At 41.5% G+C, this 14,422-nt stretch overlaps 1 protein-coding gene across 1 annotated transcript; it reads left to right on the forward strand.

Moving 5' to 3' along the window:
- Window positions 1-1,327: 1,327 nt before the first annotated feature.
- On the forward strand, window positions 1,328-14,095 carry heg1 (heart development protein with EGF-like domains 1). Its single transcript, XM_027291146.1, has 16 exons — window positions 1,328-1,841; window positions 6,624-6,845; window positions 7,205-7,232; window positions 7,318-8,265; window positions 8,503-9,020; window positions 10,017-10,130; window positions 10,324-10,446; window positions 10,566-10,669; window positions 10,769-10,824; window positions 10,997-11,157; window positions 11,487-11,621; window positions 11,733-11,775; window positions 11,881-11,918; window positions 12,061-12,148; window positions 12,686-12,863; window positions 13,003-14,095. Exons 1-16 carry the CDS (start codon window positions 1,565-1,567, stop codon window positions 13,144-13,146), a joined length of 3,177 nt encoding a protein of 1,058 aa, XP_027146947.1. The 5' UTR covers window positions 1,328-1,564; the 3' UTR covers window positions 13,147-14,095.
- The last annotated feature ends 327 nt before the right edge of the window (window positions 14,096-14,422 follow it).

The following is a 14,422-nucleotide window of genomic DNA, read 5'->3' on the forward strand; positions in this document are numbered from 1 at the left end:
TTATTGGTGATACTTTTTTTTCCCCCTCGAAAACCCTTTGAAAGCTTTTCTGTGAAGTTTCATGTGCTCTTCATTAAATGAATCGCCAAACTATTTTGATAATGAATTAAGTGTTTATTCATTTCGCCAAACTATTTTGATAATGAATTAAGTGTTTATTCATTTTTCAAGAAAAACAGTCCAAATTCCCTGATTTCAGCTTCTAAAATATGAATATTTTCTGATTTCAAGACATTTAAGGACGTCATCCTGGGCTTCAGTTGTGATACTACTTGGTAAGTCAGAAGTGACTTTACGTTCATGATAATTACTTGAAATTGTGAGATTGTCGGTTTTTTATTTATATAATTAATCATTTTGAATGGCACTAATTGGTTGCCATGTCAACATTGTATTGTTTGATTGTCTCCTTTTAACTTAAAATAAATAACAGATTTAAAATCATTTTGCTGCTCATTGATATGTAATCAGGGAATGGGTGTAAAGTACGTAACACTTTACAGCACTGGTCACACACACCACCAACTATTTCACCTGATTTGGTGAAACTGGATCATATTTTATGGAGAAAATATTTCTGGTTTTCGCTCTCGTGTCCTCCAGCTGCTCTCCCCAACCCTTGATGGACAGCAAAGTAAACTGCAGCAAACTGTAGCTGCTGTTAGGTAATATTAGCTCAGTTTGTTTGTCGGGATGCCCGGACTGTGAGCTCAGAGACTGGGCAGGTGTTTTTCAGTCAATGGGAAAATAAGGTTTTCAGGCCCGGGGCATGGGTCAAAGCAGATAGGGAGCAGAGCCAGTGTCGTGCCAGAACTGGAGCTTAGCAGCCTCTTTGATAATGGCAGGGCAAAAAGATGGAGGGGGACTTTGACAGAGGAAGCTAAAAGAGAAATATGTCTTGTATTGTTGCACTTGCTTGATGTTTGGCTGTTGGCAAATTGGTCTACTGACTAGTTTTTGATTATAGGTAATATAATAATAACAAATACACGTGTTACAGCTGTCCAGTGTGCATGACAGTGGTATTGCACTTTGAACTGGAGGCGCTAAAAACCCTCACATTTATTCGAGTTTTTTTTTGTATTTTGTAGTTTTGTGAAGCATCAGTGTCCATGGAAATTGTTGAACTGCGGGACTTCCGACAACACTGAAGGCAGCAAAAGCAGCCACTGAGTTTGAATACAGGACAGAGTGAAGTCCTGCAGAATGTTGGCAAGTGTGTGTGTGTGTGTGTGTGTGTGTTGTTGTTTTGGGTGTGCGTTTTTGGGTGTGTGTGTGTGTGCAGCAGGAGCAGGAGCAGGAGGAGGAGGAGCCCGGGCTCCTCCGCTGTGATAACAGGCTGGTGCAGCGGCTCTGTTATCTTCCGTTCCCCGCCGTCGCAGCAGCGGACCTCCTCCGGACCTGTAACCAGGATTTATATTTATATTTTTTAATTTTCTTTTTTTTAATGAAACTTCACATTTAGCTGGAGCGCTCCTCTCATGGTGTCCCCGGGAGACTCCCCGGCCTCTACTTCTCGACTTTACGGAAACTATCGGCGGCCGTTTTGGGGGTCTTGGAAATCATGGAAACGTGGTTTTTGAATCACGTCCTCGGTTTGTCTCTGGCGGTACTCCTGCTGGGTCTGCAGCCCCCCCTCGGTGCAGGGACCCCCGGTAACAACAGCACGGATTCGGTCACGGCAGGATTTGATTACTCACCCGCCACAGATGAAGTCAGCGACGTGGAAAACAACAATGCAACTTCAACTTCATACTCCAGCGAGAGTTTATCCCCATCACAGAGGAACATCCTGCTCACACACACTGCTGAAACACACACTGCTGCTGCTGGACACTTCGGTAAGATCTCAGTCACTGAGGCCTGCAATGGCAAGTGTAACTTTTGAGACCAAATGTTATGTTATTCCCATATGAGAATTACTTTCATCTGCAAATTAAAGGCACTTTTCATTAAACTGAGCTGTAGTTGGGGTTTACAACAGGAACCCAGCATGTTGGAGTTGTAATCTCTTAATTACAACTTTATATATCCAAGTTTACACTCACTTATTATGGAGAAGTGAAATAAAAAAGCACAGCTGACCAACTGATAATCAGTCGTGAAAGAGGTGCATTGCTCTTTATCATAAATAATATTTTTTATTATGTTTTTCAACATAAACACATAAATTTCCAACTTACATACCTGTTATGTGATGTATATACACTCATGTAGATAAGTTGTGGGAGTATAAATGGGAAGATATACAAATATGTACACATTCACACACACATCTACACCGTTGCCCATAAAGTTGGGATCATTTTGTTTTCAGACACATTCCTCGTTTTATTCCCATTTGTACACATCAGGTTAATCGTGGTTTGATTTTCACTGTGATATGTGATGTAAGTTTTGAGAAGATACACTATCTATCAAGAACAAGTCACATCGTCACAATCATTTCACGAGAAGAGGTAAAAAATAGTTTATTCAAACTTTATATGGGCAACCACGTATAAGGAAATGCCCAGACTCTTTACAGTTGACAGTGATGGAACAAATAAACATCTGAAGATGTATAGTTATTTGTTTATTATTTATTTAATTGATTCATCCGTCGCTTGCTCTATAAATTGTCAAAAATAGCTGTCAAAGCCCAAGTTGACTAACTGCTTTAACTACTCGACCAACAGTTTGAAAATCCAAAAGCAGGAGATTAGTACCACAGTGAACTGAGACAAACACAAAGTATTTACCTTTGTGAAGCTTAATTAAGTTAATTGTTGACGTTTCCAGTCAGTTGAATGATTATTATTTAAGGCTCATGCTGTATGCGCACGTCTTCTGATTCAGAAGAGGGTAAAATCCTCATCAGACTCGATTTCTGCAATAGAAATTTTGCCACCATTTCATCCTGATGTGCCATTTCAGTGAACAAAGACTGACATTTGTACTTAAAGTCAAATATGGTACCAATAAACACCCCCGCTCACATATATCACTCCCATTATCTAAATATCTAAGTTTCTTGTAAGAAGTTAATCTGAGGTGTTGTGGTCACAAAAACTCTTGATGTTTGTTCATCAGCTGACGAGGTGTTCAGCATCTTATCACGTTTGCCGCATGCGAGACAAAAGAGTTGTAAAAACATTTATTACGTTGTCCCTACAAAAGAACTTGCAGATAAACTATTCCGAGGGAAACCACATACAGCTGGCACACTGCACAGCGTTGAATGAGTAATTTCATAAAAGTTCCTATGTGTAAGGTCCACTACCACTCATCACACTATGACAAGAAAACCTTTTGTGGTAGAAGCCACAGTCACCCCGACACATACACTGTGCTACTAACGTACTTCTGAACCTTCTGAACCCATTTCTTAGGTATTTCTAGGATCTTCATCACCTTAATACAGTTAGATAGTTGTCTGATTATTAACATATTATTCCCTCTATTACTAGTACTACTGGTACTTCTGTTTTCTCCATCAGAGTGAGTGAGTATAGCAGTTTTGTAATGAAAACTATATTTTTGCGATATTACAAAGAGATACACAAAACTGACTATTAGACTGAGATTCTGGCCCCTTTTTTAAGACTTTAGTTAGAAGTGATAAGAAATGATACCTCAAGGACATTGTAAAGATTTTTGTCTAGTGATATTTCTGCTTACTTTTAGTCATGTTTGACTCATTCATACTGAGAACTGCCCAGCACATTTCTACAGAAACAACGTAGAGGCCAGATGTTTTGCTCAAAGGCGAAGAGTAATAAGTGGAAATGATTCACTTTCCTCCCCCTGATTCACCTTTCCTGCCCCACCAGGTCTTCAGGTCATATTCATCTAGTGACAAACCCACAAAACTGAGCTGTCAGTAGAGGTGGCAGCCATAACAGTAAAGTAAAAGTCCACAACAACAAATGATCTGTTGGCAGCCATACACGACCATTACACCGCTCCATCATACCATGTTCATCTATGTGCTATATCATGCATTGCACTTGCTTGAGTTAACATGCAGGTCACAGAGTTTCTGAAGCATAACAGATGTGAATAGACGACACTGACAGCCGTGTTAATAGTTGAGAGCTGCGAGATAAACAGCAGAGAATCTGGGAGTGTCCGCCACTTGTTGCCAGCACCACGTTCCAGTCTGAGTTTTGTTGCCCGGACTAGATCCAGAGAGAGCAAATGAAATAACGAGAGAGACACATGCAGAGGAAGTGAGAGGGAAAAAAAAATAGAGTCTAGTGGCCCAGTTCTTCCCACAGACTCCCAATGGACGGACTGTTCTGCAGTTGAACTCTCCCCTCCATTGGTTTTGGATGGTGGCTGCCGGTTGCTGTCTGTTGGATGTCAGGATGCTATCCAGCACCGACACTTATCCTCAGTGGATTGTTGTTCCAGTCCTGGCCTTCTGGAGGCAGGCCAGATAACAAGCTGTCAAAAAGCACAGCATTAACTGATAGGCACAGAAATAACCTCTATGTCAGAGAAAGACCTCACACAGACTTGGTGCCCAGTTGACTTACTCACATTTTCTCACACACACACTTGATGTTTTAGCACCTCTGCTCGGCACGTTTGATGCGTTCAAAGCCGCACCCATCAATAATTTTACATCAACAGTGGCTCATATGACATATAAGTGACAAGTGAAAAGCGTCCCTCAGAGTGACGAACCGAACGGAAACATGATTACTAATGTGACCACTTGTCTGCTGGATGCGTAAAAAGGAAACATGGTGGCAAACGCACTATGTTCTATGTTATACTGTATGTGGCACCATGGTCCTCGGCGAAACACTGTCTTGTTTCACTGTGTACTGTGTATATGGTCGAAATGAAAATAAACCCCCCTTGAATTTTTGCCACCATATTAGCATATTAACTTGAAGGATGTGTGTGTAGGATTGAGTGGCAACCAGCGCTGTAGTTGTGGATTGCATCCTTTTTGTCTCACCCTCTTCTCCCTAACATGAAGGAGAAAAGAAAGTTTAGTTTGTCTGTTAGATGTGAAAAGGCTCATTCTGAACATATTTAACGTATTTTCAGGTGATTACACACTAATGATAACATAGTTATGAATATTTAATTAGATTTCTGTGCTTTCTGTAAACAGAGCCCTCTAAATCTTACACACTGGACCTTTAAAGGTTGATAATATGTCAATGTTGGGTCCACAGTTTGCTCCAAAAATATCATTGTACAAATCTTTAATTTAATGAGTCGATACAAAAATGATTCACTGTTTTCATACTGACAGTACAGCTTTATTTACACTGAGAGCGGCCATTAGATGAAGAAAATAGCAGTAAAACAACAATCCCTATCATACAGCAACATTCTTTCTTGACACTTCACTTCTGGTTTGGTTGTTTTTATGACTTAACAACAATTTCGAGCCAAGCAAAAAAAAAAAAAAAAAAACTCTCCACAGACACTAAAAATGAAAACACACCCAGATCCATGGTGACAGTGTTCTGCCAGTGCCTTGTGCTCGCTCAGCTTTAGGAAGGAAATGGCTGAATCCCAACAGAGACAGTCAGCGCCATATTTAGGACCTCATGCCTTTGTTAGAGTAGACAAGCCCGGCTGCCAATTGTTCTCCACCCAAAATCATTGCCTCTGCAGCAACCAACAGTACTTCTGACAGCATCTTCCCCCCTTTCTGCACAGCACAGACAGAGGCCTGGTGAGCACCCTCTGGTGGCTACAGCTGGAAGGGAGCTGTTTGTAGAGAAACACCCATAAAATTAGTATTATTGAGAAGGTGTGTTTTTTGAAGAGCTGAATGTCACTGAGTGAAATAACTCTGGTTCAAGTAACAGTGGGTTGGATGTCCTGTAGTGCCTGACTGCTGACCCTTAAAGGGAAGGATGTTTGATTTGAGTACATAGCTACTCAAATAAAACAAATTGAGTTTGGTTTGATTATTGTTCTGTAATCACAAATTTCACAAATAGTTCCCATGTGTTCAACAAACTGTGATGTGAAACAGAAAAAAAGCAGTCTTGGCATTTCTGAGTGGTACATGATTAAAGAGGTTTTAAAGGATTTTAAAGTTGAATCGACTAATTGTTTCAGCAATAATTCTGTTTTATGTTGGAAAACCTCAACACTAAAACCACTTAAACCCCGTGGATTCACACTAAAAACCAATGGATTTTCAGAGGATTTAATATTTATTCACACTAAAAACCAATGGATTTTCAGAGGATTTAATATTTATGAGAGACTTTTTAATGCACAATGAATTTAAACAAACTTTTATATCTGGGCAAGTAAAGGCTCTATCACATATAATCAGATGGAACAGAAATAGATGCTGGGATTAAATAACCTTGTCCATTTCTCCTGTTTATTTTTCTTTCTGAATCAATAGCTTTTGTTATTACTGTTATTGGTATTATTATTTTGAGAGGTTTTATTCTGGGATTGTAGGATACATGGTACTACAATGGAAACCACTACATTAAGTTTTAAGTAAGACTGAAGTTGGTAACGTTATACTGATGGTGTTTGATATCACAAAAGGATAACGAAAAAAAGTAGTAATGCTGTGAAACATTCATTTAAAAAAGTCCCTCAGAATGTTTTATGTATTATTATGTTTTTTTTTTCTTTCTCCGCAGACACTGAGCAGACACAAACCTTCACAGAAACAAGCAGCAGGTCACTAGAAACCATAAGTCTGTCGACTGAGCCACTCACCTCCACCCTTGTTATAGCCACCACTGAGGCCAGCAGCAGTAGTATCAGCAGCGGCAGTAGCAGCATCAGCACCACCAGCACCAGTGGCAGCAGCAGCGGCAGTGGCAGCAGCATCGGCAGCGGCAGTGGCAGCAGCAGAAGCAGTGGCAGCAGTATCAGCAGCAGCACCGGCACCAGTGGCAGCAGCATCGGCAGCAGCAGCGGCAGTGGCAGCAGCAGCAGTATCAGCAGCAGCACCAGCGGCAGCAGCATCGGCAGCAGCAGCAGCAGTGGCAGCAGTATCAGCAGCAGCACCGGCAGCAGCAGCAGCACCGGCAACAGTGGCAGCAGCAGTATAAGCAGCAGCACCGGCAGCAGCAGAAGCAGTGGCAGCAGCATCATCAGCAGCAGCAGCACCGGCAGCAGTGGCAGCAGCAGTATCAGCAGCAGCACCAGCGGCAGCAGCAGCAATATCAGCAGCAGCAGCGGCAGCAGTAGCGGCAGCAGCAGCACCAGCGGCAAGAGCACCAGCAGCGGCAGCACCAGCAGCGGCAGCAGCACCAGCAGCAGCACCAGCACCAGCAGCGGCAGCAGCGGCAGCACCAGCAGCGGCAGCAGCAGCACCGGCAGCAGCAGCAGCGGCAGCAGCAGCACCGGCAGCAGCAGCACCAGCACCAGCAGCAGCAGCAGGAAAGACTTTGTTAACACAGACCAGGTGCCAGATGTATTCTCTGCTGTGTCCTCGGAGACTAGTTCCTTTATGTTGACAGATGAGACCAGACTGCCCCAGGACAGCCCAGACACCACCCTCCGACAAGTAGATGCTTCATCCTCGATGTCCCACACAGCCCTCCACACCGACAGCACCTACACTTCCACCACCATCACCCGAGCTGGGGAGAGGACCCTGCTGTCTGTCACCTCCTCTTCCAGCAACAGCACCTCCTCTTTCTTTACAGAGGACTCCAACTCCCATCAGCCCCCTTCTACCTGGGGTATTTCTGCAAAGGCTACAGAGACGGAGGACTATACCCACAGTGCCTTGTCCACCAGGACGGACAGCAGGGACACAACAGACCAGCACATGACCTCCTCTTTCAAGGGGACGTTCCCAGAGACTGGGAGCCCAGGGGGGCCCAGAGGAACCCACAGTTTAACCAGACAACCTAATGGCACCAGCCATCAGCACACCTCAACATCGGAGGAGACCTCCAACTCGACACCCCCTCTCAGAGTGACAGAGCCCAGCACAGACCAATCCGAAGTGTCCGTTTCGTCCACACCTCCCATCACCTCACCTGCAGGAGGTCCTACAAACATCTCCGGGACAGACCAGGGGTCGGGCTCTAGTGTTGAAACGTCCACTGAATCCTCCACAGGAGTCCTTAGCTCGAGCACTGAGAACCAGGAAGGGACTGAGTGGGTTTCATCACAAACCAGTGAGCAAAGCGTGGGCTTTGGGCTGACCACAGGACCCCCTACAGTCAGCAGTAGTACATCTGGACTGGACAACTCTCTAACAGACACTACAGCGCTGATTACTGAGGTCTTCCCCACCAGCATGCCTGTCACTGTCACAGAAAGGTACCTTTTATTGATTAAAATAAAAAAATGTATTTGTAATTAAATATATAACAGTATAATGATTCAAAGAAAGATAGTAGGTTGTCATGGACGGACATTATTATGGCCCTAGCGCCTCCTGCTGACAAGTTAGCCTTCACTATGAATCAGTACGGTTGTAGTGTCAGTCCTGAGCCTCATTAGCCAATGTTGGAAGCATGACAATGGCTCTTGATTGGTTTATTTTCTCTTTCACAGATCACATATAACAGAGGAAAATACATTCAAAGCCACTGCCTCCATCAACCCCCCAACCACCACCACCACCACCACCACCACCACTACACCATCTCCCCTACCTGCAACCTCATCCTCCAGGTTCACTAGCACTGCTAGCAGCTCTGCTCCAGGGTCACTGACCGAGGCCACCATCCTGTACACTACGCCCCCCACCACCGTGTCCTCCACCCCTGCTCTGCAGACCAGTACAATGCACCCAACTCACCGTGCATCACCCAGCCAAACCCAGGGGCCTTCAACTGGGATGGCTAAGCCAACAAAAACCACCACTCTGCGGGTAGAAACAAGCACGGGCGCTCTTGGGATCACCACATCTCGAAGCCTGCACATTACCACCACCTACATGCACAGCACCCCGACCAAGAGTACAGAGGTCCAGCAGACCACCGGGAAACAAACAGACAGAGGAACCACGGAGCTGGTGGTGACGACATCTCCCACCGACTTTAAGTCCACCAAGGTACCACCACTACCAGGTCAGTAATTTACAACCTTCCTCCATTTAAACTGCCGATTTTTAACATGCTTTCTTTAGTTAGTGCTCTTTATACTAGCTACTGTAACCGACTGTAAATATAAAAATACATCAGTTCATGCCACAGAATATAATCTGATATCTCACTGAATTCTGGTGTTTAAAGCTTGAGCTGCTTACATACCGGATCTGATATGTTTTATACAGCCAGCCATAGTTTTATGTAAATGTATAAGTGTTGTAGACTATTGTTGTAAAAGTTGTATTTGATAATAACAGAGCTGTGAAAAGATGGACTGGTCTTAAAAACACAACCCATATTTCAAATTCATCCATACAATGAAAAATTAATGGCACGGAAAGAAAAAAGTCCTTTTATTATCAGGTATAAAATTGCACAAAGATGCACAAAATATAACTGACAAATAAATGGAATTAAATTTTTAAGACAAAACTTTAAAGCAGCATAGGCTAATGCACACTAAGATTACATGACAAACCTTTCCAGGAGATTAAGGCAAATTATAGCTTTAGTTGATGTCTTGCAAAACCTAAATATTTAAACGCAAATTGGCCCCAGAATGAATAAATGTATGTTTGGCTCGTCACATCTTCAGTTTCCATTTACTGACACTTTGCGTTACCAAACTGCAGTCTTAAAATGTCAGTGGCTGGGTTAAAGGTTGGCAATAGTCCTAAACACGTCAGTTACTACTTATATATATTTTATACTGTATTATATTATATATATTTATTGGTTGGTTATTAGTTTAGTTTAAAAAAACAACAACACACCTATCAGAAAAATACTGACATAAGATAGGGTGTGAAAGTGTACATTATATATAACATTACATTTAACAATAGGAGATTAATGAGACATAATAGACGGTGGTGTGAAACCACTATGTGCGTCAAATGATTGCGCCGTTTCTAACTCTTTTAAGGGTTCCTCTGTTTTATACTAAAATGCCTGCTCTGCTCTCTGAACTCTCAGAAAACCCATGTGTGTCAAACCCTTGCATGAACGGAGGGATGTGTGTAAGCTATAAAAATCATCAATACACCTGCCAGTGTCAGCAGGCATGGACAGGACCGACCTGCAACCAGGGTGAGCTTCTCTTCTCCTCTACCACTACAGCATGTGCAATGCAGGAATTATGTTTCAGTATACCAAAGCAAGTGTAACAATTAAAGTCCAAAATATTTTTCTTCTTATATTGCTGAGGATTAAGATCCAGGTTTATGGATTCCATAAAGGTTCTTATATAATATATAATATTGTATCACCTGAATGTCGCCAGATATGGATGAGTGTGAGGACAACCCCTGCCCGGTCGGGTCCAAGTGTGTGAACAGAAGAGGATCCTTCAGCTGTGAATGTCCGCTCGGCTTTGACCTGGAAGACGGACGCACCTGCACCAGAGGTAAAAAAAACAAAAACATTTATAGATGACAAAAATATCAAAGCTTAAAGTCTGTTATAATAAAGTCAAAGTTCTTTTCCCCAAAGCTCTTCTTACAGTTTTTCATTTCATCTCCATAGCAAAGACGTTTCTGGGAACTTTTAGTGTTAAGAAGCAGCCACATGATCCTGTTATCTTCAAGAGCACCACCGTGCATGAGATCCAGAGAGAGATCATTCTGCTGGTGAGAGACGGTCACCGTGTTGCCTCATTTCTGATAAAATATCCACAAGGCTTATGTGTATTATATCTGACACACACTGTCTTCCTTTCTCCACCTCAGCTCAATGCTTCATTGTCAGTCCTTCGAGGTTACAGCCGCTCCCTGCTGAGTAAGAAGTAAGTTCTTGCGATCCACAAACCATTCTGTTCTTTTGTTTTCAACGGAAACATTTGGACAGTCTGTTTCAGAGTACGAAAAACTAAAACTGAGGGAAAAAAAGCATCAGGCTAAATGATTCAGCTGTCAGTGGAGATCTCCCTGTACTGACCTCTGACCTCCTCCCCGCAGAGGAGAAGACGGGCTTCATATCTCAGCTGTCAACATGTTTTCCATTTCCACCGATGTGACGAGTGCCGAGGTCAACAACAGCATTCAGATGTTTCTCAGCAACTGCAGCTCCTCATTGGCTCACTGTCGGATGGTCCTGCACCACCAGCTTGAATTTCACGGTAAGTGTAATGAACATCACAATGTTTTTTCACCATATTTTTCTAATTATAGCCAAATAAAATAAATAAATACAGTTTTTGCTACTTTACTACTACTGTAAGTATGTTTACAGCCACTAGAGGGCACAATTTAGCCATAAATAGCCCCCCCTTCGTGAAAGATGGCATGATGCATTTGAGACAATATCACACAGTTACATCATTATATCATCCATCTGCTATATTTCTCCTGGGAATCGCAAATGACATGAGCTCAGTAGCACTTCTATGTAGGACTACTCATGTGGTACTCATGTTGACTGTCTAATTGTGTCCACACTGTGTTCCAGTGGAAAGCCTGTGTGTGGCCCAGAAGACTCAGTGTGATACAGAGCGCTCCACCTGCACAGACGACAGTGGTACAGCCCACTGCCAGTGTCTGCAAGGATACTACAAACACAACCCCGAGGACCAGTCCTGCTTAGGTAAGCACGTGCTTGTGTTGTGACTGTTTAGACGCCACGCAATTAAAGTTGATTCTTTCAAATTGCACATGAAATATGCTCTTTTATAACTTTTAAAACTTCTTGTTTCAGAATGTGGGGATGGCTACAAGCTGGAAAATGGAACTTGCGTTCCGTGAGTTCATCTCTTTTTTTTTCTTCTCCTCACATTATGAATCCAGTTACACTAAAGGATTTAAGACCGCACATTCTCACTGCAGATTATGTTTCGACTTTTCAGGTGCATGTTTGGATTTGGAGGATTCAACTGCGGAAATTGTAAGTGGCCCTGAACATGCTAAATATAACATGCTGTATTTAATAGAGTAGGCTTCAATAGAAGCTGTGTTTTATGATATAAAACATGTTTTAAAGACTAGTTTAGTATGCTTGTTTAATATGCTTTTATTTATTGTTGCAGTTTACAAGCTGATCGCAGTCGTGGTGTCACCTGCCGGGGGCGCTCTGCTCCTCATCCTCGTCATCGCTCTCATTGTCACCTGTTGCAAGTAAGAATGCTGTCGCTGTTTGATACTTGTGTAATAATCTGCTGTATTTTCAAGTTAATTATTAAAAAACAACAAGTGAACCTAGACTATAAAACAAGTGTAACTTGAGCAACCAGGTCACCAGCATTACCAAAAAACACTCGCTTTCAATGGTTTGATGAACTGTGGCAAAAACATTTTTTTAATGCATTGGTCAATTTTGAGATAAAGAAAACACTTGTTATATATTTAGGTGTTTATTTTACCACATTATCTATTTATGCCTGTATATTCCATCCAAAGTTAGCATTAGATAATGCTGCATATGTATATTTTTAAAAAAAAAGAAAACACTAATAATTATTGCCTTTATGTAACTAAACAACTGAAGAAGTTCTGCAGGTTTTTACAGAGGGGTTTGCTCATACATCATTCATAGTCTGATTTATATAACATTTAAATTCTACAAGCATGGCTAACATGGATTATTTAATGTAAACCTTCTTTGTGCATTTAAATAGAACATTTTTGAAACTTGTGAATTGTTTCATCTTCAAGGAAAGACAAGAACGACATTAACAAGATCATCTTCAAGAGTGGAGACCTGCAGATGTCCCCGTATGCAGATTTCGCCAAAAATAACCGAATATCCATGGAGTGGGGCAGGGAAACCATAGAGATGCAAGAGAACGGCAGCACCAAGAACCTGCTGCAGATGACTGACATTTACTACTCTGTAAGGAGTCGCACAATTCAACTTTCATTTGATCTCTTACTTGCTTCATTTGTCTTCACTATTCAAAGCTAAAGCTTTGTTTTGTGTGTTTGGATGCAACAAGAAGAAACCTGTAAACTTTCTGTGTGCTTTCTTTCAGCCTGCGTTACGTAATTCAGACCTGGAGAGAAATGGCCTGTATCCGTTCCCAGGCCTGCCGGGTTCTCGCCACTCTTGCATCTACCCGGCCCAGTGGAACCCCTCCTTCATCAGTGATGACTCACGAAGAAGAGACTACTTCTAACTAAACTAAATGTGTGTGTGTGTGTGTGTGTGTGTGTGTGTGTGTGTGTGTGTGTGTGTGTGTGTGTGCATATTATGTAAGTGCACACTTTTGCAAGTAAAATGTTTCCTGAGTGTTATTGTGTGACCATTTCAGTGTTTTTGCATGTTTTAACTCATTCACTCCACCTAACACATCACAATGCTGCTGTTAAGCTGTAAAGACTGCTTAATGTGTTTTTGCAAGCTTCCAGCCAGATTCTTATTTACGTCTCTGTGTGATAAAAAACAATTATTTGCAGATCTGCCAGTTATGTTGTCGCTGCCTGTAAATGCACAATGATAAATAGAGGCAGTTACGATGTTCACTGTGTAGCATATATATAGACTAGAACATGCGAAAACATTCAAATGGTCCGTCAAGTGCTGAAATATGAATGAAATGTGCGTGCCACTGCTGTGATTTGAAAATAATCAGCTTCTTTTTAGATAAAAAAAAAAAAGACGATAACAAACCACTGAAAGATGCACAAAGTTTGGTTTTATGCCAACAAAAAAACTGAGGAACAACTTTGAATTCTGATGCCAACTTTTATTTATTCCCTGTATGTCCAAATTTTGGACATGTAGCATAATTGACATCTCATACATACACACTGACGGACTTAAGAGGGATAAACCTGTGGCTTTAAGTGTGTATGTGTGTGTTTGCGTGTGACAGAAAGAGTGTGTGTTTTAAATATTGAAGTTTGTGTGGTGCGTGTATGTGTGTAAGGAATAATTATCTGTATACCAGAAGGATTATAGCTGTCAATGAGTGTTTGAATGTAAAGATGTATCATAATTAGTTTGCTATTTCTGACATGGAGTATTATTTTTATGTGATGATTTTCTCTCTTTGTGTTTATATGATCTATTGATTCTGGCGTTTTAGTCAGATGTGCTTATTTAAATAAAAAAAAATTTGCAAAGCAGTTTTCCACGATGACTTTATTCTGATGAAAATGTTGTTTTAAATACATTTTTTATCAAATTATTTTAATTTGAGCTTGAATTCATATGGTTTATATACAATTAAATTATTCAAACAACATTTATTGTACGTGTTTATATACACAGTATATGATTTTAGTACCACATAACATTAAAATATACATACACATTTTGCTAAAAGTATTTTAAGTTTGAGTTTATTCCTCATCCTAGAATAAATATTAATCGAGGCCACTGTTTTTTCCAAAGCTTTCAAACACATCTCAAGGTTTCAATCATCATCAGCTGCAGTTTACACGGTTGTC

Source organism: Larimichthys crocea, chromosome XVIII (genome assembly GCF_000972845.2).
Source record: "Larimichthys crocea isolate SSNF chromosome XVIII, L_crocea_2.0, whole genome shotgun sequence".
NCBI classification, from domain to species: Eukaryota; Metazoa; Chordata; class Actinopteri; family Sciaenidae; genus Larimichthys; species Larimichthys crocea.